The sequence below is a fragment of the Momordica charantia genome (assembly GCF_013281855.1).
Source record: "Momordica charantia cultivar OHB3-1 chromosome 5 unlocalized genomic scaffold, Mcharantia_2.0 BLBB01000005.1, whole genome shotgun sequence".
NCBI lineage: Eukaryota > Viridiplantae > Streptophyta > Magnoliopsida > Cucurbitales > Cucurbitaceae > Momordica > Momordica charantia.
The window spans coordinates 3721574-3746354 of NW_028275163.1; the positions used below are offsets into that span (position 1 = coordinate 3721574).

The following is a 24781-nucleotide window of genomic DNA, read 5'->3' on the forward strand; positions in this document are numbered from 1 at the left end:
TCGTTTATAAAAGGTAAATGGTAGTATTGAGACTTTTGAATGAATATGAATATTTTTAAACAAATGACAAAGTTTAATTGTACAACGTAATTTAGCCAAATTATTATGTTTGAGTGTTAAATGGGTATAGTTTAATCTCTAAATTTTTAAATTTATTCATTTTGGTCCTTAAAGATTTAAGAATATTTATTTTAATACTTAAACTTTTAAAAGATAACTATTTAGTTACTACGGTTGCTTTTGCCGCTAATTATGAATAACATGTTAATATAAACATGTACGGGACTCACATAAGTTAGATGATTGGTTACGGATGAATAGATCAGACGTTAGATGGTATGATAGACTTTTTGTTATTGAGGTTTGGGATAGATGCCTATTTAGTCTTTAAATTTTGAAAATGGACACTTTCGGTTCCTATTTGGGGTGGGTATCTATTTGTTCGTCAAGTTTTGAAACAGACACTTTTGGTCCCTAAAACTTGTAAAATAGTTATAAATTGTCCCTTGATCGCTAATTGATTAACCTTAAGAATGACGTAGCTGTTGAATTATCGACGATAATCAAGAAGTCTCCTTTTCGAGATCTGAAATCTCTCCCTCCTTGGAGAAGTCTCCCCCTTGTTTCCATGAAGAAAAAGTTTCTGGATCTGGAAGATTTAATGAATCTCGCCGTTTGATATGAACGAGGATCCAGATGAGTGCAGCTAAGAGGTGGCCGGCAGTGAGAAGAGGAGAAATAAGGAAGAAGATAAAAAAAGTACAATCACCCTAATAATTAATATTATATTAATATATTTTGCCTAATCACACCAATTTAAGAGCCACATCATTCTTAAGGTCACATACTCAACTAATAGTGGAAATGTTTTAAGAAGCATTTAGAATCATTTTACAAACATCAAGAACTAAATGGACACCACCTCCCAACCCATTTTACTTGTATTCTATTTCTACTAGCTTGTTCTCTTTATCTTTAATGGAAAGCAAAAAAAAAAAAATAATAATAATCTGGAAATTTCCTACGACCACGTCACTGCAGGAAAGTTGCCTTTGTTTCTTCTGGTGAATTATGAAGCCACGTCATTGCCCTTTTCATGTGTGGACAAACCAACCCACGTGACTGTCCTATTTGGCATTAAATAAAAATGATGACGTGGAATTTAAATATCCACCACTCTCCTTCCGGCTTCCCCATCCTCCGCTATATAAACCCCGCCCAGGGTTTTGCAAGAATCGTCATAAACAATTCACAGTTCACTCGCCGTTTCAGCCTCGATAGACAATTTTCCTTCTTTCCGACGTCGTTTAATTCCTCCGCGATGGCCGCCTCAGCCGTAATGCAATCCTTTTTGGCGAGCTCGGCAACTCGAGGAACCTGTGGAAACCCGACGAACCGCCGTCTCCCGGCGGCGAATCTGCTGTGTTCTCGGAGGATGGCCTCCTTTCGAGTGCGATGCGCGGCTGAGGTACGCTGTCGGCCTCTTCGTTTTCCTGGTGATTGGTTCTACTTCTTTCCTAGGGTTTAATTTGTGGATTGCTTTTTTGAATTGATTTCCAGGAGGAACAGAGAGAGCAACCGATTCCTTCCTCGATTCCGTCACCATCCCCCGCGCCTCCATCGCCTGCGCCGAAGGTAAATTCCTAATTATATTCACTGCATACTCCCGATCGCCGGATTGAGTCGCAAGATCTTAATTTGTGGATTTCTGCAGGTGAGTACGAAGTTTACAGATATCTTGGCATTCAGTGGACCGGCGCCGGAGAGGATCAATGGGCGGCTAGCGATGGTCGGATTCGTGGCCGCAATGGCGGTGGAAGCATCGAAGGGCCAGGACGTGTTCGAGCAGATAGCGAACGGAGGGATCCCATGGTTCGTGGGGACGAGCGTGGTGCTATCGCTGGCGTCGCTGATTCCTCTGGTTAAAGGGGTGAGTGCGGAGTCCAAATCGGAGGGGTTGATGACTTCCGATGCAGAGCTGTGGAATGGAAGGTTCGCTATGTTGGGTCTCGTGGCTTTGGCCTTCACTGAGTATGTGAAGGGTGGTAGCCTTGTGTAAATTGAAATTTTAAGATGCAAAATTGAGGCGTCTTCTGTCGCTTGGTGGAGTTGATGAAGAGAGTGGTATTAATTGGATGTTGAATGTATAGACTCATGTGCAAACAAGCTCTGAGATTTCACTCTCATTTATGGATAATTAAGAAATGTTTTTAGATCATATAATTCAAATTTTCTTCATTCTGTCTGGAATGAGAAAATTCAGTATCAACATCCGTAAAATTTCTTGTTAGAATAACCATTGAAAAAAAAAATTATATTTTTGCTGGGTGATGTTCAATTGAGATGAGTGACCGTTTATAACTATTTATCAATTTTAAGGAACTAACTTTACATCTCATAAACCTCTCCAGGAACAAAAAATACACTTAACTCAAACTTTAAGGACAAAATTGTAAATTTCTCTTTCTCTAGATTCTTCTTTCATGATGTTCATCTTAACCATATAATTTTACATGCCTGAATTAGCAATAAAATTTAAAATTTCATTCTTTTCAATAAAATAAATAAATAAATTTAAACTTTTATTTGCTAAGATAGAATTCTTTTCTAACCTCTCAAATCTTAATTAGAGAAAGAGAAGTACAAACGTAAAACTTTCATTTATCACGAAATGATTTATGTAGTAGTATAACATTGTAGCTATGCTTAACTTGGTGAAGCTCGATAACATTAAAATTAAAACAACCGCTAGATTTTAAATAATAATAATATCGTTTCTTTTTTTTTTTTTTTTTGCAGCAACTACTTGTTGAAAACTTGAAACATTTTTCAACTATTCTTCTTTTTTTTTATCCTTAATTTTAGTTTGCCAAAAATTTCTTGCACTCATGATGTCTTAACCGTAGAACTCCGGTTGTCAGTGGAAACATAAGGGTTAATACTATTTCAGATCTTAGACACTTTCACCTTTACCTTTAGTTTATTTTAATATATGCACATTTAACATATCCATTTCGATTGTTATACTTCGACTTTTGTTTTATTCTATTTTATGTAATTCAAAACATTAGTAAAAGTTACTATTTTTACGTCTATTTTTAAAATTTTAACACAAATTATATACCAACAAAATCCTTTAATACAAATTATAAATCCAATTCAAAAGATCTTGAATATAGTATCACTTGAAATTGTGATGATAAAAAGAATAAATAATAAAAAGACTAAACGATCACCTTTTAAACTACATCCTAATGCTTTAAAATTAGAGAAACTAAAATAGACCAGAACAAAAAAATACAAGACCAAAATAGACGTTTTAAAAGTACAAAAACCAAAATAAACAAAAACTTAAAATAACAATATTTAAACTTACAATTAAATAATTTTTCAAACTATGGAACGTATTATATGGGGTATCACATTATTATCTCTCGCTTATGCATTTGATTTGAATGGGAAGAATTGCAACGTTTATCAATTATTCCGTGTCACGAGATGTTAATAAATTTCTTACTCTGATGTATTTTCTATAATGTAACAGTGAGACAATGAGCAAATATTCAATTAGAGTGAGGTACAATAACAAAAAGATCAAATACTGAAGTATTAAATTGTGTAAAATAACAAAGAGAAGCAAAGAAAGAAACTAAAAGCCCGTTTGGTAACGTCTTATTTTTTATTTACCCATAGATTCAAGGATGATAAAACAAAATCTTTATTTAAGTTGAAACAATTAGAAACGGGAACAACTTTTTCTAAAATTTTTAAACAATTTCCAGAACGTTTCTAAAAATTGAGACATAAATGGTTAAAATGCTTAGATTTCTTAATAAAATTCAAAACTAAAAACAAAAAATAAAAACGTTACCAAAATGAACCCTAAGCTTTATGGATAAAGGGAGAAACTGGTTCGAGACCTAAGGTTTTAGGGATAAGGGTTTTGGAGAGGGAAAAAAACAGGATCGGGAGGCAAGCATTAACTAGCTAATATATTTGAATAAGAAGCACATAATGATCCCTAAGGTTGCAAATATACAAATAAACTGGCTAGCCTTCAATTGAAGATAATCCAATCCAGTTCCAACCCACTCCCATATCAAAGGAACTTGATTTATTTTTTAACCTAAAAACAAAAGGTTTTATTAACCAAAAACTTTTATCTTGATATTGGATTTGCTCACAGTGTCTTATTCATTACACATTTTATCTCCTGAAAACAATTTATCTACAGAGGGCCTTGCTTCAAAACATATAAACAGAAAAGAATGGATGAATATATTTTTCTAGTATTTTCATCTATATACATATTCATATTCACCGTAAACCATCCACATCTCTACTGGGGGGGAAGCGGGGCATATTATCATACCTTGCATCTCCTAAGGATCCACGTAGATCGCCAACTTCTGAGCCTCACCATTTGGTTGCTTATCATGTTGTGTCGTATTTTCATCATCTTCTTTCTGTTATTGTGTGTATAATAAGCATACAAATTAACTCATGATTCCAATTTTGTTGTTCATCCATAAGTATTTTGCCTCTTGGTTTATTGTTTATTGTTCATTGAAAAGCAAAGTTCTGTTTCTTATGTTTATTTTTTCTTTAAACATGTCGAAGTTTTAGCCAAATTTCAAAAACAGAGATTGATTTTAAGATTTTATAAAGCTTATTATAATTATATATTGCATTATCATTAATAAGCGTGTACTGAAAATTCAGGTTACCTTATAAAATTTAATTCTGTATAAAGATAGAGGCACTTACTTCTGAAGGTAGATTGGCCGGAAACAAATTTATAACTCCAGCATTAAAGTTGAATCCGCTGAAAAAATCAGACGTAATAGTGTAAGAGAAGACATGGATTAGCTACACGTACAAGACTGATTTAGAGAAAAGGCAAGCAAATAAGGAAAATATGATGCATAAGAGATTGAATATATATGTTCACTGCATCACTGAAACATAAAATGATAAGCAGCAAAGTACTTTTAAAATATGGTTACAAGAGAGTTTCATGGATCAACAAGAGGGACAACTGACTTTATTTCGAGATGTCCAATGAAATTATTTAAAGATTATACAGAAAAGGAGAATGAAGGAAAGATACCAGGTTGATAGTACAAGCTGCCACACATATGGAATGAAAAACTCTTCAGGATGACTCTCTTGCTCATACGTGAAACGTAATTGAGTAAACATCTACACGAATATAAAATCATTAGGAAATAAGGACAATAAGAAAAGTGATCTTCAAAAACCATTGTTAATCTGCTTAGCGTTGGATTTTTTCCTTACCTTCAAGCCTTCCCCACGCCAAGATCTGCAGTTGTTAATGATAACTTGCAGCACTTTCTCTACTGACCAATCACCATCCATTCTTTGAGCATCTATGCGGCTATTGAAGAAATCTAATACCTACACAATATTAACAAGTAAATAAATAGGTACCTGCAACTGACTACCAAGGCCTAACGAAGTCAAATTGCAATATTAACAACAGCAGGGGATGAGAAGACAAAATAAATAAAATTATAATATTTTTTGAAACATACAGTGTAGATGTTCTCGAGAAGTTCATTAAATCGTGGGTGATTCTTAAATGGCTGAAATACTTCCTGCCTGTGCATTATTGCATATATAAACTGCCAAAGCGTACAGATTGAATAACAGATGACGTAAGTCAGTAAGAGTAAATGGCAAAAATATATAACCAATTATTGAATGTTCTGTCAGTTTCCATGATGTTACCTCTGGATTCCGGGGTAGAGCATAAGACAGAATAGCATTCAGAATTTCAAGGACAAGTCTCAGGAAGTCGGTATAAATATGCATCTCAGTTGACTACGACATAAAAATATCTACTTTAGCAACAGATGAAATATATTGTGCAACTACGCATATAATCCATGTACGAATTAGACTTTGACCCTACAAATTATTAGTAAATTACCGCATCATCAGCTGGGAAATTTACTTCCATGGAGTTGGTTTTAGCATTATCAACCTTGTTGTCTCTAAGTTCTGCTGATCTATTATACCTACACTCAAAATAACAGCAAGAACATAACTCGAAAGATTAACTAAGAATTATGATACATGAGTTGTTCCATGGTCTGCATAATTATGATAATAAGCCTTCCCATAGTAAAATTAAAAGGTATGCATAAGGGTCCGCCCATTTCAAAAGGTAAATTAAAGTTGGAGTCAGCTCGTCTCTGATACTCTCTATCAGCAACATTGTCTTATAGGCGACATACAAAAAAAAAATGAAGGCAAAAATCTAACAGAAACAACTAAGAATGACATACTTCCTTGAGAGCATATCAAAAAGGCTGACCAGCCTCTGAGATGCATATGAGCTCAAACGGTGGACGTGAGGAGCCATGTTTGCTAAAGTTGCAAGACAAGTCGTATGAAGATACACATCCTGTTGAATAATTACCAATATACATTATATAAGCACGTGTCTGTATTGAAAAAATGAGCAGCAGAAGAAGAAACTGAAAGGGAACATATTCCAAGAATATTCTCAAGTTGAAATATTTAACAACCAGTATATTATATAACTTATAACGTGATTCAATACAAATCAATAATTCAAGAGAGTCAGTTATTCAGTCAATCAATGACGCCCTGTTGAACCCCTGAAGAGAAACTACAGTAAAAGGATGAGTGTCTGGAGGAGAGAGATTCAAGGAACGGAGCCAGACTCAACCCATTATAATAATCATTTTCATATTGCAAATGGATAATGGTATTTATCTGGTTTAAAAAGCATGTGCCCGCCCCAAGGCCCTGACTTAGTAGATAATAGTATTCATCACTCCACAAGCATTTGCATATTTATTAATTCCATCCAAAGCATTAAATAATTCCACAACACCGAGGTTTGATAAAAGGAGCATATGAGCATAATTATCATCAATATGTCAATAAATTAAACCACAAAGAAAGTTCATTTTGTAACAACTCAACTAAAATTATATTTAAATGATATGGCTCGTCAGGGTATACCCGCAACTTAGATAGGTTGAACTGTACAGTCCTGATCAAGATTATCACCATCAGGGAACCAAGAGATGTTTGATGAAGAAGACGCTCCTTGTACCAAGGAACCCCTGGAAGTATCTGTGCTCATAGTAATAAAACTTAAGGGAACCTCATATAAGTAAGAAACCATCCAAGCAAATATTATTGACCTCACCAGCTTGTGAATGCTTGCATTGAATGAAGAATCCTGACTAAGAATGAGAAGTATAATAAGCAGCATGTAGATTTGATTAGATGACCTCCTTGAAGCATTATAGAGTGCTTCCAAAATGGGCATCAACTGTATATAATCAGCAAAATGGGCATCAACTGTTACATAACTGCATTAATTGGATATACAGCATGCCAGATAATATGATCACTAGAAACACACAGACTTAACACAGCTACATTTTTTTTGTATAAATTTACAAACAAAAATGACCAGTCAAAATTGAACCTCGTCAAGCTATCTAAGAATAATCTTAGTCACAACATCACACTGAAATGTGCTATAATTTAAAAAATATGTATGTATGATGTAGGCAGCCCAAGACACAACATCACACTGACCGATCAAAATTGAATCTCATTGACCAATCAACATCGCATTGACCATACAAAATGCTAATCAAAATTGAATCTTATCAAGCTATATAAGCACTTAGTCATGACTTTACACTGAAATTGTAATATTATTTGATAAATGTGCATGTATGATGCAGTACAATATTTTCGGGTGTGCAAACTCCATAAACTTACCAATGTATCCAAATCCGTTCGCACCAAAACATATTCCAGGAAGTCAGAATTCCCTTGCAATAACGAGTAGAGCAGAAGCACGGAAGCCTCATCAGCTAAGCACCTGCAGAAGCATAATCCGGTCAAGGATAACTCAAAGTAGAAAGTTGTCTCATCTCATCTGCCTTCGTGCCTAAAAGTAGTGTGTCAATGCAGATATTACAAAACATTCATATATTTTCTCTTAACCAGGTGTTACAGGCTAGAGGCTACATTACAGTAAGATCGAGTGCCTCCAGAATGTCAGTCACTTAACAAAAATTGCCCAAGAAAAAGTGTAGACGTGAAATTCAAGATGAGCTGGAAAGCATTAAATTCATATTCAGAACTAAACTGAAATATAGTTCACCAGAATAATAAACAGAAAAAAGAAAGGTTTGGGGATTGGGGGAGAAATATGAACTTGGAATTAGTATGAAAAAGAGTTTCTAAATTCATGAAATTATAGGACTGTTGCAACTAGAGTCCTAAAAGCATAACATTTAACAAATTGAATTTGAACATATTGTTCTAAACGTTTGTTAAACAAGAAAGCAAATACATACATTCCAAGAGTATCAAACAGCAAAGCAAATGGCAACCGCACAAATGGACCATTATGTGTACTTCCATCTGCATCAACGCGATCAACTGCAACCATGAGTAGAATTTAACCAGCATAAGATATACATGAACGGGATAAACCATAAGAAGCAAATAGTAAAGAAGAAAAGAAAACTAAAATATCTTACATTCAACATCAGATGCATTTTCCAAGGCCTTGCAATACGGATTATCATAAAAGGTTCCATCCTCTTTTAAAAGAGAATCTGAAGTAATGTTATCACCACTTTCTGCAGATTCATTGCTAGCAATACACTTGCGATAATGAATGAGAATAAGCAGAACGTTTAGACTGCAATCAGCCAGTGGACTTCTTGAGCCTTGGGCAGTTGAATTGACCAGATAATTGAAGGGCATTAACACAAGACTTGCTGTAGAAAGTTATATATATGTTAGCAGAGACTTCATCAGTAAAATAATCTCCAAATGGTCTCCCACATTCAACAAACAAGTACACAATAAAAAATATAATAAATGAGTCAAACCAGATATGTAGGCTTGGATTTCTTTGGGTGAATGAAAGAAATAAAAACGAAACTTCTACAGACGAGTTAGGACAACAAAGTGATATGGGCTTATGGATGTAAAGAACTTAACAAGAAAAGCATTAAGCATAGTAGCATGGTGACAAAATTGATCAAACCAAATCCTGAAAGACAAATTTGGCAGTGTTTAATGGAGAGCCAAGTAAGAGAGAAAAATGCCTCTTGAAAAAGGTTTACTAAATCTGTCAAAAGCAGCCTCTTCAGAAAAGATTTCTTATTTTAAGATGACATATTCAGAGATCTAAAACCAGCAATTAGACAAGAAATCGCACCAACTGTTCAAGCCGCACAACAAACAGAAAATGGCACATAGACTCTCCAAAATCAGCTCCAAGGTTACAAAGGAATGAAATCAATTAAAAAAATATTAAAGTGATCCCTATGGCTTAGTTTCCGTTGACAAACTGCAAATAAAGTGAAAGAAAAAGTGTCATACCTGCTGCAGAACCAACTCTCTGTAAGACGCCAGACTGGTTTCCATCAGAAAATATGGGATAAGAACCATTTAAAGGTATGCTGGGCCGACTTATATAATTGAGTAGTAATTTGCGCATGACTACAATAACCAAGGCACTGTCCTGAAAATTTCAATAGTCAGCAACAATAAACTTTGAACTTTTTTAAGTAATGACAGTTGAAAGTCCAGTTACCTGAGTCATGGCTGCATCAATAAATGGGTTAAAATCCTTTGGCCTAGGAGATGGACCAGAAAGAAGTTGAGTCGACATGGCAATCAACAAAAAGTTAAGCAGCTCCACATGGAGGAAATATTTATCGTCGCTGTTGGAACCAAAAAAAAAGTATATAATCAGAATAGTCTACATATCTCTCCAACGAGATAAAGGAGTGATCCAACATTTACCTTATATTAACTGAACCGACAAAGCTAAGAACAGAATGCATAACAAGATCCTCAACATTTTGATCTGCAAAACCTAAAACGAGGCAGAATGAAGCCTACAGAACTTCAAATAAACTACAAAATACCAATAAAACAGCTAATACAAACTTAACCAACGTCATACATGCAAAGCAACTGAGACTGTGAGATTGAAGTCACCTTTTTTCTAAACACATAAGAAAGAATTACCTCCTGTGAATTCATTTGGTACATGTTCACTATCGTTTAAGGACAGATGTAACTCCCCAATCCTGTCACTTTTCGCATTTTCAATCAAGTGCTTCAAGAAAACAGATGAGATATAAACAGCGTTAATTGCCTTCTCATAAGTCAAGGACGACGCTCCAGAATTCGTAATGCACTCCTGCAAGCACCATGCCATGTGGATTAAAATCTTTGCAAGATGCCTCGTCTTGTAGTTGTTTGTAGCTGCACAAGTAACGCAATAGCCAAAAAGATGTAAAGAGATTTACAAGGTTGCTAAAACCTTTCACTGCAAAAGTATTTTAAATATCGAAATTGAATTTATCTAGTCGCACAGTTGTAAATGGAAGCACAGCGAATTTCATATTAATATCTAGTGGATTAGCCCACCCCAAACCATGCTAATTGCTAAGAACTCAGCATTTGCTTGATTACAACAAATGGTGTTATGCGCACAAGAATCTGTCAGTTTAAGCCATGGCAAATAAAGCTCTGACATGGCAACTACGCACTAATCAAGGCTTAATGGAATCTCATATCGTGTCCACTAACATAAAATATCAAACTAATCCAGAAGCTAGATCGCATTTAATTCCACATCCAGACTTCCCTTTGAGCAAAACCAAACCATAACTGAGTTTAAGCTAACGAAATCCAACTCTAAACAATTTAGGGCAATTATAGGCATAACCGACCTAAAAGCTCACAAGCTTGTCGAACGCGGTGAGTCGACCATTGCAGATTAAGAGAAAGCTCGAGCAATTTCTGCCAGAAATCAGAGGAAATGGGGAAGGACTCGTCTCCGACAAAAGTTCCGATTAGGTACTCCGCCGTATCCTGCGGCCGTGAGTTGGTCCGACGCGGCGTAGAAGGCATAGCCCCCATCTAAACACCGAGTAGGAAAATGGAAAACCCTAGAGATGCTCAGGTGCTCGACTCACTCCTTCAGTACGGTGCCGATACCGATCAGAGTCCAAAGCAGGCAAATTCAAGCCGTAGTAAATTCACAGCGACGGCATTACAGGCAGAGAAAACAAAAACTCAGAGCGAAGCGGCTTGACCAGACTTGTCACCAAGAAAACTAAGAATCCTTTCCCGTTCGTAACGAACAAGGAGAAATGGTGAGAACCGGAGGAACTTCCAATCGAAGGCTTAATCAGAACTGAACAAAGAAAAATTAAAAATCAAAAAAGAAAAATTGAACTGTCGGTTTAACGACGTCGATGGATGCGTCATAAAATTTACCCCATTTCCAGAATTGTCCTCGGTAATTCCTCAAAATTTTCAAATATTGATATCTTTTTAACAATTAATTCTATGGGAAAAAGGAATTTCAATATTTCTTTCTTTTGGATTATATTTTTAAAGCTAAATTATAAAAAATGCCTCTTTTAACTTTTCCATTTATTTATAAAAATACTCCTATTTTTCCCAAAGTTTCAATATTACATTTGACCCTTCATAAATTTTTAAAAAATACTCTTTAATATTTAACCTAAAGTTTACTTGGTAAATCTGGTACAACACGTCGATTAACACGTAAACTTGTTTAGAATAGTGGACGACGCCATTTTGAAATGTTGGAGTTAGGACAATCGATGTGCAACGATTATTCTTCTTCCTCTTCTCTTCATCGAAACATATTCCACAAACATTAGATGGTTATTCGTTCGGCTAATTGTTTTAGGCATTCTTTAAGAGTATTTTATTGTAATTCATCTTGAAATCTTAACTATCCCGTTGTTTCTGATTTTATCATGTCAACTTTCCGGTCAAAATATTAATAAATATTTATTTTTAAAACATTTATGAAGGGTCAATGATAGGACTTAATCGTAGTAAAAAAAATGATAGGACTTAATCTTTTTAAATAATATGAGCATTTTTTGTTTAACAAATGACAAAGTTTAAGAGGTTTTTTTTATATATAATTAATCATATTTTTTAAGATTAAACTTAGCAAGTTATATCAATTTTGATCATATTTATAATTATATCAAGTTGAATTTCAAACTTCGATAAGTGTTACAATTTGTAGATTCTATTTAATTTATGCTAATTCACTCACAAATATTAACAAAGAGTTTTCAAACAAAAATCTATCCAAAGATAAAAATTGTAATACTTCTAAAGTCTAGGGTTGTATTTGATACATCTTGTCAAATTAAGGGTTAAAATTGACGTTTTCCCTAATTTTATTTGACTCCATATTTTATTAACTACACATTTGAAAATTATTTTCAATGTAAACCTAATTTTTTTTTCTTACAACAACATAACAAACGATATTTAGATTATGACATGTATCTTAACTAATTAAACCAAGTAAAAAAAAAAAAGAAAAAGTTAAACCATGATACCTACTATTTTAAAGTTGGAAGTTGAAATCCAAGAATTGCTGTTATTTATTAAAGTTATCAAAAGCCAATAAATACGTAATGGTAAACTTTACATTTAAGATTCTTTTGAATAATACGCGTAAGAGGACAAAAGGAAAAGACTTAGACTTTAGTTTTTAATTTTAGAGAGATTAAAATTTCACTGTGTAAAATATAATAATTTTGATTTAGTGCTTGACGTGGGATCAACTCCATTCGACATTGACTTGGCACTGATTGTTTCCTTAGCTATAAAGACATGTGGCTTTAACACGTCATTTTATAAATTAATTAAAGTACGGTCAAAGTTGTCTTCTTCTAAGTTCTAATCAGGTGTCTGCGCGTCTACCCAATTGATTGGTGCAACTGCGCTCCAGCGAGTGATCGAGAATCAACGGCTCACAACGGAGAGAGAGATACGACGTTGATGAATTGGGCTGTTCGGTGGACTGATGATTGGCCCATTAATGGGATGGAGGCCCAGAGAATTTGAAAGGGCCGTTGGATTTCAATTTCTTTTAAATGACATTTTTACGCGAAATGCAATTATATGCAACCGACAATTTTGAATTATTTCATTGGTTAAAGGAAAGATGGGGTGTAACTATCTTCTAAATTTCAAAAATATGATTGATGATAAAATTTGAAAATGTAGATAATGGGATGGGGTACAAGTATCTCTTTGGAAATTAATATTTTCAAATATCATTTAGTGAGAGAAAAAAGAGGGAGATAGAATGCTTAAAAAAAGAGAGAGGATGGATAAAGCAAATGATTAGAGAGGAGGAAAAAAAGAGGTTGCTAACATAAAAAGAGAAAGAAACAATATTTGTATGGACTTATGTGCACCATATAGTGACTTTTGTCGATGCAGATGTCATGTCGTTAGAGAGGACTTTTGTCGATAGTAAACTATTTTGCGTCAACATAGGTCTCTCAATGGCCACAAATTTTCCACTAAAAAATTTGCATTGTTTTTAGATATTATTTCTAGTTGTGCTAAGCTAGATGAACTTACTCTCACCATTAACCGTAACTTTATAAAACTAATTGATCAAATTTAAATTAATTTTCAATAACTCAACTAATTAAGACATTATAATTTCGACCACAGAGTCACATGTCAAAATGGTTAGAAAAAAAGCTCAAGCTAATTTTTTTATCATTATGACGACTGCTTAAAAATGAGGTATATATGCACACAAATACCATAACTCAAAGTTCTCACTCGTGTTATAATTTTTTTTCGACTGATATCACACACTAATTCTTTCGACTCTTGTATTGAAATATTTAATTAAAAAATAAATAACAAAAGAGTCTTCTTTAAACATCTAAATGAAGGGTCTATGCCGGTCAAAAAAAAAAGAGAGAGAGAAGAATGAAGTGTATGAAAATTAATTACTTTCGAAATAAATTAATTTTCTATTGTTTCTAAAAAACATATAAATCAAAACCAACTGTCAAATGGCCTTAAAACTTTTCTAGAATCCATCTCTTCTCCAACCCAATTTATCATAATTAGAATATTATATATATATCAACACACATAGAATAATTTATATTTATGTTGTAAAAAACTAATCTTTACATTAGAAAGAAAAAAACAAAATAAAAAATGTCGTGTTCTCTTCGATATGATCTACTGATTTTATCGAACAAATTTCCAAACCTCAATATTTTTAAAGATATAATACTTGCCTATAAACACCGGTCAATATAAATTTCTCATGATCATTTCTATCGTATTTCATGTTGAGTTTTGGCAAAATATATTAGAATTGAAGTTTTTTTCACATCGTACACGAAGGGGTTGTGCTAAAAGTTGTCTCACATCAAAAAAATATGAAAGAAGTGTACTCCTAGTGCTATAAAAGAAACTAGTGGTCTTGAATTTTAATTCATCAAATCGAAATACTTTAAGCTTACTATTGACAAATATGTGTGATTATAATAATTTTTCACCGACTATATTTTTTTGTGAGCCGTGTTTTTTTTTTCGACTTGAAATTTTCCACGCTTTCAGTTATTTTCTACATATTCTGGAGAACTTTTCCCATCATTTCACTGCACAGAAAGTCACTAAGAACTTTTAGGGAGGAAAAAAAAAGAGTTGAAACTAGCAATGCAACTCTCTAGTACCCAACACCTAAACTATAAATAAAATCCCCGTAAATGAATAATAATGTGGGAAAAAAATAGAACCACTAAAAAATGACTAAAAAAAAAAGTTTAATAATTAGAAGATTTGATATAATCTGTGATACTATTATATCCTATTTAAGGAGTGGAATTGAAGAATCCAAATTGATGAACAAAGTCATCTCCATTATCATCTTCTTTATAATTATCATCTTGTTGATCCTCAAACCCAAATCCCTCCTCATTGGCCTCGTTCAGCAGATTCTCCCAAAACCCGTCGTCTAAGCGATCGCTCTCCACACATTCGTCCACGTCATCTCCTTTCTCAGCCTCGTCCTGCGGCTGGTGCTGGATCTGAAGGTCCAGCAAGTCGACATCCACGTGGATGTCGTCCTCCGGGAAGGGGCCTTGGTCGATGTGTCGTCTTCTTTTGCGGTTAATGGCTTCATGGAGTTCTCTGTGGGAGTGTTTGTGGTGGATCAAGTGTTGGATAAAATCTGGGTTTTGGATGGCTCTGGCCAAGAAGTTCATCATTAGTTGCTGCTTTGTCTCTGTTTTCTTCAGCCGATTTTCCATTGTTTGAAGGTACGTTTTGGTGCTCTGCTGCTGTTGCCTTAGTTTCACCAGCTCCGCCATTAAAACCTAATCAAACGTTAAACATTCATTCTCTTCTTGTGCCTTTTAAGAAATTAAATATATGGTTCATTTCTGAATTTTGGTATATTGTAACAATAATTTAGTATTTATAGTTTTGATTTGGAAATCAGGTTGTTGAGAGCATCTATCAGTTAGGCATCGAAACACATTCCAATTAGTTATAAAAAAAAAAAAATGAATGTTAGAGAATTAAGGGAACAAATAGTTATTTTTTAGAAGTTTAGGAAAACTAAAAAAAGATAGTACTTTTAAGGTCCTAGCTCGAAATGACTTAGTTTATGGTTTGATTCTAAACAATTTGTTATGTGTTATAAGGTATAATTGTAGCGTTGCAATAGATTTTGATAGAAATTATCGCACTAAATAGTTGCAATTTTAAACTTTGTAAACTAAATTGTTTCGTAAGTTCTACTAAATTATTAAAAATTTAAATTGTGATAACTAAATGTATATTAAAATATAGAAACTAAATCATGCCTAATGCAATAAAAAAGTATAGAGACTAAATAAAGATTAATACATCATTAATTAATAATGAACATATACATTGTTTTATAAAAATGTAGTACCTAGTATATATCTCAAATTAAGAGGTTTTGAGTTGGATTCCTCACTCGCACTCTATATTAAAAAAATAATAATAAGGTCGTGTATTTAAACTATTAGTGCGTAAAAGTTATGTTCCTACCTTTGAATAATATTCATAAGAGTGTATATAAGTGTTAAGTATGAGTTAATGCAATAGTCAACTTAGCATATATCATCAAGACCGTGAATTCGAACTCTCAAATAGTTGAACAAACCTGCTTGTCACGGCGCAGCCGATCAACCTCTCCATCGAGCCCGAACCATCCGACTTCGACACAAGGGTCCGAAGCTTGCTGAGAAGCGTTGGATTGCGGCGTTTTTCTCCTCCGAATCAGCTTCAGAAGATGCTTCTGCCCTCTCAAAAAGCCTTCATGGGCGAACTCCCACTTGTCTGGATCCACCTTTCTAAATCCCTACCATTATGGAAAAAACAAGTCTCAGATTTCAGATCTATCAATTAACTCCTCCTAATCCGAACCACAGTAAATAAAATAACATTGCATTAATTTTCTTTATGCTTTTCTCGTTTAATTAGAGTTACACCCATTTGGCCCAAAAGCTTAGAAAACAAAAATCAAGGCTCGAAATGAAGAAAATTACTTACATAGGTATTCAACTGTCTGACAAAGCTTGAGAAATTGCTGTGTTTGAAGTATTTAGGGAGAAGGGTTAAGGAAAACGACTGAGGATCCCAAACGACGAAACTGTTGTTACCTCTGCTCCACGAGACAATATCATTGGTGGCTGAATCTTCGATGATTTCATATGTTTTTGTCAGAAATGGCGGAGGACCCGTTTCGTGGAGCCCCTCCAACGGCCGAGGCGGCGGCGGGTCGCCGGAAAGTGAAGAGCTTGACGCCGCCGGAAACTCCTCCTTCACTCGGCGGGGACGATTGTTCATGATCTGAGTCGTCTGGTTTTTTCGAAATTTCGAAATGGGGTTGCCCAAAAATTGAAAATCAGCAAGAAAGTTTCAAACTTGTGGTGAAATTCAAAACAAAAATGCTTGAGAATCTGGAAATTGAATTGGCAGTCATCTCAGAGAGAGAGAAAAAAAAAGTGAGAAACAAGAGTAGGTGATGAATGGAGGAATCAGTACTAATTATATAAACAAGTGAAATGAAAGTGAGAGTATACTTTTTTTTGGGGTCCAATATCCCTTTTTTTTTCTTTTTGCCCCTTCCCTTTTGAGCATGGCATGATTAATTAGGAAGGTGGACAGTAAAGGAAAAAAAAAAATCCAACAGGGGAGAGATATTTTTCTCTCCCATCCTAATAATCTTCCTTCTCATTTAGGAAAGTTATGATATTATTGGGAGTGTTTGGTTTTTTTTTTTTGGTTGGGTGTCGCAATCAAAGAGTGATGTTTGTAGTGCTTGTGATGGAAATTGGAATGTTCTAGATCGTGGAGTGCCACAACAATATTGAAGAAGGGAGAATCGTCAACTCTAGAAGATTCTGAAATTTTATGGTTAGTCGTAGTGAAATACACAGCGAAGTTAGTATTCTTAGTGCAATGTGAGGGTGGGAATTCAAATCCAATAATCTTTTGGTTGACAATATATATCTTAATCAATCGAATAGTATTTACGTTTTCAAAAATTAACTTTTTGTGATTGGTTTAGAGTTATTTGACAAATAATTTGGATATTTTGAGATGTTTTGAGTTTAAACCATGCAATCTTTCTATCCTCCTCATAAAAGTTGTGTTCAAAACATTTCAAAATATATAGAAAAATCAGATAATTGACCATGGTTCAAATGGTCAAGACATAAAATTTCGATTAAAAAGTCAGAAGTATGAATCTCCACTCACATATTGTTGAATGTAAGAGTGAGATAACCAAATAGAATCTAGAGGGCCATTGAAATTTTAGAAGATGAGAAATCTTATCCAAAGTTTGGAAGGCAATTTACAAGTTAGGGATGAGTCAAAGATCATAGTTTGGTAGGTGGCAGCGAACCAATTATTTTGTGAGAGAGTGTGTCCAATATTATATATTTTTCAATGGGTCTTAGACACATCAGCTTCAGGAAAACGTGAAGTATCCAATAGAAAGAGTACACGTGGACTGAACAAGATGATATTTTTAGAAATTTTCGCCCTCATCTTAGGTTACGTGTACGGTCCAAGAATTCCCGGAAAACATAGCAGACAGGCCAGGCATCAAACGCTCCAATCGAATTTTCACAAATAATTTTTAGAATTTTAAAAAATTAACTAAAGTGGGGTTAAAACCGTATTTTTGGAATTCTAAAACACAACTAATATTTAAAAAGTTTTTTGTTTTCTAAGAAAAGTGTAGACGTGGACTAAGGATTCTTCATGTGGGGCCATTTTATAAAATGAATAAGAATATGTGGTAGGTTAGTAGCTTTCTTATGTAACAATCAAATATTTTATACAAAAAATATCTTAATTTTAAAAAAATAACCTTCTAACTATTATTATTATTCAAATACTTGATATCATATACCAAACGAGCATAGCTTAATGATAATTAGTATATATTTTTAACTATGATATTGTGAGTTCGATCCATTACCCCACATGTTGTACTAAAAGAAATACTCGATGTCGTGCATTCAACACTCTTTGAGTAAATTTGATATATGCTTACTTTAGGTACTAAAATTGACATTCTAAAACTTAAAAACCATAATAAAATGCACCAAAAAGCTTGAAGGCCAAAGTATGATTTAAACTTAAATTTTTAGGTTGAATTATATGATGTAATAGATTTCCGAATCTTAAAGAATGTCCGATAGATCCATAAACTTTAATTTTATTGTTGATTTAATTAGACTCATGAACTTCGCCTAATAATTGAGAATTAAATTTTTGTATTTGATAAGGTACGGTCGCAAGAATGAAACTTAAAGGAATTGAGAGGGCCCACACAAGCAATGAAAAATGTAGTTTAATTCGAAGTAAAGTGAATAATCTAGGTTTGTTATTCGTAGCTTTCATCTAAATGAGTATTTTACAGAGAGTCACAACAGATTCTATTAATAAACTGGTTCGACCCTTCTAATTCTCCGATACAACTCTATAAATTTAGTAGATGTTTTTAAGAAACCAAAGGCGAACTCATAGATCATAATCTAATAAGAACTTGAAACCTATAACAAAAAGTTTTTTTATTTTTATAATTGAAAAGGGCAATTAAAAAAAGAAAAGAGAAGAAAAGAAAAGGCGAATTAGAAAGGGGGTTTGTGGGGTAGGACACGTGGTGGCTGTAGAAGGGGCATTGGGAGGTGCGCTTCTTATAATAATGAGAGTAATGGGCGTTCTCCTTGCCCAATGACGTGTAACTTAATACACCACTTATTTTATTTATTTTTTATTTCAATCTTTTCTTTTTTAAATTCTAACAACACATCGAGGATTTGTGTAGAACTTGCTCAGGACTTAGCCGACACAATCTTTTTTCTTTTTCCCTTTTTCCTTTCATTTTAAAAGTAATTTCATGTTCCACAACAGTATCCAATTCTTTTTCTTTTCAAATTATTTAAAATATCCAAAAATCAAGCTTTGCTTAACAACATTGAAAAATTATGATAATAGAATATTTTGAATAATTTGAAAAGAAAAAGAATTGGATACGCCTAGCAGTGTAGAGTAGCACAGAAACTTGGTAGATCCCATTTTGTCTCACAAGAGTGATAATAGAATTACTAATTTTGAAAAAAAAACTTAAGCATAATTGATTTTTTAAGATCATCATAAAAATGACATCTTAAAAATCAATTTAAAATAATTTTAAACTTTCTTAAAATCAATTTATTTATTTACCAAACATAAAAATATATATCAGCTTCTAGGGACTCTCTCTATCCCTGCTTGTTGGATAAGACAGGTTCTTAATTCTGGCTTTTTCTATTAACTTAACTTCTATAATATTGTAATCTTCATATCTTAGCAATTACACTTGGTAAATTTGATCTTGAATCAAGGCTATAAAATAGATCAAACTTGTATGATTTTAAATACCATTGACTTATTATCATTCAATAAAACTGGAAAACTTCATGCTTACCTCCACTAAATAACTTTTAACTTTTAAGCTTGAACACAAGTAGCCATATATTCTCGATAAAAAAAATCATGTCCCCACCACGGGGCATCGATACTTCGCTTTCTTTGGACATAGATACTAAACACTTGACTATTTATTTCACCCAAATGAAAATTGGTCAGAAATTTAGGAACATGACATCCACCATTACCAAACAGTCGACAAATTAATGCACAATGACTGCTGATAAGTTCAGTGTTTATTCCATCTATACCACGAGCTAAGATTACATATATTTCAGAAACAGCACATGAAAGACACCGAGTATAACTTCTTTTAAGTTTGCATAAGCCGCACATAAGGTAGGCATTGACTAGCAAAGCACGACAAAGCCACAGACATACCCAAGAAAGGGCATGCATACCAGACCATACAAATAGTAACAGATTTCAACAGCTGAGACTCGATTTTCAAACTCCAGACGCTTGAGCAGACTTCAAGCTGCAGCATTAACCGCTTGGTTACCGACTTCCTTCTCCACAAATGTTTTGAGATACTCCTGCCTGCAATGCAATAGCAGCAAAAGAGTTGAGAATGCTATTTATACTCGAGGCAAATCCATGGCAAGGTTCATAAACAACAATTCATGACTGCACCAACTACAAGCAATAGCAATACCTTGCAGGAAGATGATCATTGGGACGGTTGTGAGGAGTCCAGACAGGATCACCAACAAAGAGACGCATAGCCTACATTAATTTGCTTCATCAGAAACATTGGTCCAGTTGATAATGCAGTTATAATATACACCAATACCGTTAAGTGATAGAATTGGCATTGTTAAGACTGAACTGACGATATTGTTTTCAGGGGTTTTGGTTGGAAAGACAAACTAGGCTTTTCCAAGGCATGGGGAAAGCGCTACGTGGCGCTCCAAATCAAAGTTACTTTGCAACTATTTTCATTTTTCTATTAGTACCAACTGGAGGGCCTTTAAATCATTGCAAAGTAGATGAGAAGAGTTAAAAATGAACCTATATCAAGTGAGGAAGAAGGAAAATAAATGGTGCGAAGGGGTTAGAAGCTCGTCATCGGTAAGCATCCAGAGGATACTGACACTTGTTCTCATATATGTGATCTTACCTTGATGTAATTGTCAGAATCCAGTGTAAAGCGATGATAAATTCCAGCAGGCAAGACAATCATTGCTCCCTTCTTTACCCAAATGCGAATCCATTTGTCATTCAAATCCCTAACATCAAAATAACCTTCATCCACCCACATTAATGAAAAAGAAAATTAGAAGCCGCAAAATAATGACTAATTAAGATCTAGAAGACAAAACATAGCTAATCCTACCACTCCCAGCCACACAATAACGGATCTCCTCATCAGTGTGAAGGTGTTCCTCATAAAAGCTTTTAATCTTCTCTTCATAGTTTGGAAGCTTTTCTGGACAAACCTCACAAAAGTCCTGACAATAATAGTACAGTCAAGTCAGAAGATAATAGAAGAGATAGAGAGATCCATAGAGGGGAGTGAACTCGTTGAAGGAAAAACAAAAATCTGCCAAAAGGCAATTTCAAATCAATTTTTCACGAGCATCAGAACATTTTCTAGTCCAAACAGGATAATTAGAAGGATATGGCCACACAAGTTAAAGAAACGAACCATGTAGGAGTAATTACGATCATGACGTATCTTCTTCAATTCCTCATCTGTTTCATATATGTCTGCATCTAGTCTCCAGCTCAGAACTCCAAGTTCTGAAAGTTTACCATTATTCACAAGATATAAGTCTTAACTAAAAATCACATAACTCTGTACAACTGTAGGCTATTCTTAGCAAGGATTACCATCAAGTTGTTTCAGGGATAGAAACTGCTTCGGTTCTAGGTGATGAGGAAGCCTCTGGTCTTCATTGCTATCATCCATATACCATGCCTGTATCACTTCCTCTCTTGGGTCCTGTAAATGCAAGTTTGAAGAAGTTGTAATGATATTGATATTGGTAAACACACGCAAAACTGGCTCGAACACCGACAAATCCAGAGCAGCAGCCTGAGAGAACCATAATTTACACCACCGGACACTGGTGCATGCCATATCTAAAGACATCATTTCTTCTAAGAGTGAGTAAAAGAGAAACTAAGAACCCAGAATATCAATCAATCATCACCACCAGTACTATCAGAATGTCATTTAAACATTAAACCTAAATTTTCCTCAATAGCTTTATGATGCTTAGGCCGGTAACCACAAACTACAGAGCACAACAAACATAATAAAATTTGATAGCAATTTTTTTTAACTTCGAGATTGAGCTTTACTTCAAATGATTAACATTCAACACTTGGATGCCTATTTAATAGTGACAGCAAACCAAAAAACCAAATATAACATCGCACCAAAACAGAAAACTCATAAACAATACTGCAACCTTAGGGCAGATTTGGCAGCTGCTTTTTGCATAGATATATTTCTAAAAACTATCTTTAAAAACCGCAGCCTAGTGGTAAAGTCATGAAGCAACAACGTGATTCTCTACGGCTCATATTTGCTCTCAGTGTTCGAAAAGAAGATGATTCTCCTTTCCCCCCCCCCCCCCCCCCCCCCCCCCCCCCCCCCCCCCCCCCCCCCCCCCCCCCGCGAAGCTTGCCAAGGTTATTGAAAAGAGAAGCATGGATATTGGATAATTATACAACATACAGAAGTTGAAATTCACAAATCGAACCCGGACTTTTGGTATTTTCTCCGTAGAAAAGGCAAGAAAAAAGGTCTCTTCATGAAGGAGGTCGCTAAAACACGATCAGTTCCAAGTTTCAACGAAAAGGTACGTGCATCCGATTTATTCTAGGGCAGCACCATCTTGATGTTGGGAATTAACAGCATATTAACCCCCATACGATCGATTAAAAAAAAAAGAAACTCTAAGAAGAAATCCTCCAAAATGTTCCATGAATTTGAAGCATCAAAAGCTGATTGCCAATTGACCAAAAACTCAAACCCGCTCTGCTTAGAGGAAGGAGTCCAAATTCTCTACGAAAATGAAGAACAGATATACAAAGAAGCTCGGTAGAGGGAAACAAAGAGAAATTTACCTTCTCCGGAATGGCCATCGTTATCTGCTACTCTGGGCTTCTGCTTCAGAAGAAAAAAATCCCAATCAAATTCGAATGCTTGAAGACAACGCAGGAGAAGGCGAAACCCAAGGAAGCTATATACAGAACCGTTGGACTATAATACCCTTATCTTATGGGGTACTTCTTGTCTAGATCCATTAGGATTTGCATAATTGGATGAGAAATTTTCCATTTGACTTCACACAATTTTATCGGGAAATTGGGATTTTTGACTCCTTTCAATAACCACTCTGTATTTTTGACCCCATTTTGTTTTTTACTTATTCATGACCCCTTCACCTCAGATTTCTGACCCTTCTCTTATTTTATCATGTAAATTGACTAAATTGCTCTCATTTCATAATAAATGCATTTATGATATAATAAATTTCAAACCAACCCACCAACCACAAACTTAGGGAAATTGGGATTTTTGACCCCTTTCAATAACCACTCTGTATTTTTGACCCCATTTTGTTTTTTACTTATTCATGACTCCTTCACCTCAGATTTCTGACCCCTCCCCTTATTTTATCATGTAAATTGACTAAATTGCCCTCATTTCATAATAAATGCATTTATCATATAATAAATTTCCAACCAACCCACCAAACACCAACTTAACAATTCTCACTTTGTTTTTTCAACTCCAAATCATCACACACACACGCAAGTCACGTTTTTTTTTTCCAATACTCAAGATTTTCTCCACGTGATTGTTGGCCCACATTATCCAATCGATCGGTCCCCACATAATCTGTTATCTCGAATCCATTGTTTTCACAATATAGGTATGTCCATTTCATCATTTTAGAATATTGTACTTCTTCAAACTTGTAATGATACGAAATTTTATCATTTTTCTAGAAAAAAACGTTATTTTACGGAAAACAGAAATGAAGTCTAGAATTTATCTTGGACCGGGATTGGTACCGGGATGAAATTTAGAACCGGGTTTGAGATCGAGATAGAAGGTAAACTCAAGCCCGGTCCTTCATGTCCAGATACGACCGGGACCGGGACCGAGATGGGGATAAACTGGGGTAGACCGGGATAGGGATTGGGACCGGGATAGGGATTGGGACCGGGATAGGGACTGGGACCGGGACCAGGATAGGGACTGGGATCGGGACCGGGATAGGGACTGGGACCGGGACCGGGATAGGGACCGAGACCATGCAATATAAATCTTGAATTTTTCTTGTTTGTTTGTAAATTTATTGATTTGTATTTAATTATAGTGTTTTGGATTATTTAATTTGTAAATTTAGTAGTAGCTTATGATTGTTGTTTTGTTTAAGCTACTAAAAAAAACACTTTTTGTAATGGGATGGATGGATGGAGCCCATGTTTCCTACTTTAATAAATCAATTATTATTATTTTTGTTGTTACTGCTTGCCTACTTTCTCAAAATCATACAGTATTCTTTCTCTTACATGCTCATTCTCGTTCGTGGTAATTTTCGTTGATTTTCGTTGTACTTCTAAAAAAATTTATCCTTATTGTCATCACGGTCGCTTACTTATTACGCTATTTTTCTTCTTCCACATTATTATATATCCACTTATATGCTGTTAATCCTTCACGATGGCGTCTCATTTTCGTTCAAGCTCATTCTCGTTCAAGCTTATTCACGATCTCTTTCGTTATCTGTTTTGCACTCTCGCTGCTATTTTCCACTGCACCCGTTTATTCTCAATAGACTGAAATCGAATAAGTACTAAAAAAAAAAATAGATGTAGCCTTTCTTTAATTTAAAAAACATCAACCAACAATTGAAAGAATTAA

At 34.6% G+C, this 24781-nt stretch overlaps 4 protein-coding genes across 7 annotated transcripts; 1 reads left to right on the forward strand and 3 right to left on the reverse strand.

Annotated features, from left to right (window-relative positions):
• Positions 1 to 1224: 1224 nt before the first annotated feature.
• Positions 1225 to 2269, forward strand: ELIP1 (Chlorophyll A-B binding family protein). Its single transcript, XM_088124018.1, has 3 exons — positions 1225 to 1468; positions 1561 to 1635; positions 1715 to 2269. The coding sequence occupies exons 1-3, from the start codon at positions 1322 to 1324 to the stop codon at positions 2057 to 2059; spliced, it is 567 nt and encodes a 188-aa protein (XP_087980144.1). The 5' UTR covers positions 1225 to 1321; the 3' UTR covers positions 2060 to 2269.
• Positions 2270 to 4175: 1906 nt separating this feature from the next.
• On the reverse strand, positions 4176 to 11263 carry LOC111009331 (dyggve-melchior-clausen syndrome protein). 4 transcript variants are annotated; one of them, XM_088124017.1, is made up of 18 exons: positions 10782 to 11263; positions 10072 to 10311; positions 9844 to 9907; positions 9632 to 9761; positions 9418 to 9559; positions 8565 to 8807; positions 8379 to 8463; positions 7795 to 7897; positions 7208 to 7333; positions 6979 to 7131; positions 6312 to 6430; positions 5954 to 6041; positions 5752 to 5844; positions 5556 to 5645; positions 5299 to 5418; positions 5111 to 5202; positions 4768 to 4825; positions 4176 to 4466 (listed from the first exon to the last, which is right to left on the reverse strand). In XM_088124017.1, exons 1-18 carry the CDS (start codon positions 10969 to 10971, stop codon positions 4383 to 4385), a joined length of 2220 nt encoding a protein of 739 aa, XP_087980143.1. In that variant the 5' UTR covers positions 10972 to 11263; the 3' UTR covers positions 4176 to 4382. The 4 variants fall into 4 exon arrangements, with proteins under 4 accessions (XP_087980143.1, XP_087980142.1, XP_022138071.1 ...); XM_088124016.1 differs by having other exon boundaries at positions 9844 to 9916; XM_022282379.2 differs by having other exon boundaries at positions 7018 to 7131; positions 10782 to 11262.
• Positions 11264 to 14409: 3146 nt separating this feature from the next.
• HSFA6B (heat shock transcription factor A6B) lies at positions 14410 to 17035 on the reverse strand. Its single transcript, XM_022282409.2, has 3 exons — positions 16456 to 17035; positions 16067 to 16264; positions 14410 to 15248 (listed from the first exon to the last, which is right to left on the reverse strand). The coding sequence occupies exons 1-3, from the start codon at positions 16750 to 16752 to the stop codon at positions 14745 to 14747; spliced, it is 999 nt and encodes a 332-aa protein (XP_022138101.1). The 5' UTR covers positions 16753 to 17035; the 3' UTR covers positions 14410 to 14744.
• Positions 17036 to 20006: 2971 nt separating this feature from the next.
• LOC111009441 (acireductone dioxygenase 2) lies at positions 20007 to 23129 on the reverse strand. Its single transcript, XM_022282521.2, has 7 exons — positions 22972 to 23129; positions 21727 to 21838; positions 21542 to 21636; positions 21230 to 21344; positions 21014 to 21138; positions 20549 to 20619; positions 20007 to 20433 (listed from the first exon to the last, which is right to left on the reverse strand). Exons 1-7 carry the CDS (start codon positions 22987 to 22989, stop codon positions 20367 to 20369), a joined length of 603 nt encoding a protein of 200 aa, XP_022138213.1. The 5' UTR covers positions 22990 to 23129; the 3' UTR covers positions 20007 to 20366.
• Between the last annotated feature and the right edge of the window lie 1652 nt (positions 23130 to 24781).

Excerpts from the sequence above, each read along its gene's own strand:
- ELIP1 (XM_088124018.1), top strand. The coding sequence starts at position 1,322 with ATGGCCGCCTCAGCCGTAATGCAATCCTTTTTGGCGAGCTCGGCAACT. Across the intron at positions 1,469-1,560 it reads GAGTGCGATGCGCGGCTGAG|GAGGAACAGAGAGAGCAACC; the intron begins GTACGCTGTCGG and ends ATTGATTTCCAG. Across the intron at positions 1,636-1,714 it reads CTCCATCGCCTGCGCCGAAG|GTGAGTACGAAGTTTACAGA; the intron begins GTAAATTCCTAA and ends GGATTTCTGCAG.
- LOC111009331 (XM_088124016.1), bottom strand. The coding sequence starts at position 10,971 with ATGGGGGCTATGCCTTCTACGCCGCGTCGGACCAACTCACGGCCGCAG. Across the intron at positions 7,898-8,378 it reads CTGTTTGATACTCTTGGAAT|GTGCTTAGCTGATGAGGCTT; the intron begins GTATGTATTTGC and ends ATGCTTCTGCAG. Across the intron at positions 7,132-7,207 it reads ATGCAAGCATTCACAAGCTG|ATACTTCCAGGGGTTCCTTG; the intron begins GTGAGGTCAATA and ends CTATGAGCACAG.
- HSFA6B (XM_022282409.2), bottom strand. The coding sequence starts at position 16,752 with ATGAACAATCGTCCCCGCCGAGTGAAGGAGGAGTTTCCGGCGGCGTCA. Across the intron at positions 16,265-16,455 it reads TCAGACAGTTGAATACCTAT|GGATTTAGAAAGGTGGATCC; the intron begins GTAAGTAATTTT and ends CCATAATGGTAG. Across the intron at positions 15,249-16,066 it reads GGCTGCGCCGTGACAAGCAG|GTTTTAATGGCGGAGCTGGT; the intron begins GTTTGTTCAACT and ends ACGTTTGATTAG.
- LOC111009441 (XM_022282521.2), bottom strand. Across the intron at positions 20,620-21,013 it reads ATTCTGACAATTACATCAAG|GCTATGCGTCTCTTTGTTGG; the intron begins GTAAGATCACAT and ends AAATTAATGTAG. Across the intron at positions 20,434-20,548 it reads AATGATCATCTTCCTGCAAG|GCAGGAGTATCTCAAAACAT; the intron begins GTATTGCTATTG and ends ATTGCATTGCAG.